Here is a 451-nt window from a genome sequence, read left to right on the forward strand (position 1 = left end):
CTCTCCTCCAGCCACCCACATCAGGGAACCGACCCAGCTACTCTGCAAGCACCCCTCACCCCTCACACCACGCTCCGAATCTAAAAGGGGGCAACTGAGAGCAGGGCACGATCCCACCCCCCCCACACCCCTCCTTGCCAAGAACCCCAGCTCCACAGCCCCATGCTGTGGGGATGGGGTGGTCCGGCTGGCGCGGCCGAGCCTCTAGTGGTAATGGTTGTTCATGTTGTTGAGGTGGGAGGCTGCCATGGCGCTGAAGGGGGCAGAGGGCTGGAGCCCGTGCCCGGGGTAGAGGGATGGGCTGGAGCCAGGCCAGTAGGAGAAGCCGGCTGGTGTCACCCCCGAGGTCATGAGGTTGAGTTTGGAGATGCCCGAGAAGGGCAGTGGGGCCAGGTTGCCCTGAAATTTGTAGAGGGTGTGATCGGGGGCGGCCGGCTGGCACACCTGCGCC

General features: G+C 65.0%; 1 protein-coding gene across 1 annotated transcript in view; it reads right to left on the reverse strand.

The window, feature by feature from the left end:
* Nucleotides 1-204: 204 nt before the first annotated feature.
* FEV (FEV (ETS oncogene family)) overlaps nt 205-451 on the reverse strand; it is a gene marked incomplete at its 5' end in the record, with an annotated part of 506 nt that continues 259 nt past the window's right edge. The window contains one exon of the mRNA XM_010148637.1: nt 205-451. Coding sequence (XP_010146939.1) covers nt 205-451 — 247 coding nt within the window.

The sequence above is a fragment of the Eurypyga helias genome, unplaced genomic scaffold, assembly GCF_000690775.1.
Source record: "Eurypyga helias isolate BGI_N326 unplaced genomic scaffold, ASM69077v1 scaffold30773, whole genome shotgun sequence".
NCBI lineage: Eukaryota > Metazoa > Chordata > Aves > Eurypygiformes > Eurypygidae > Eurypyga > Eurypyga helias.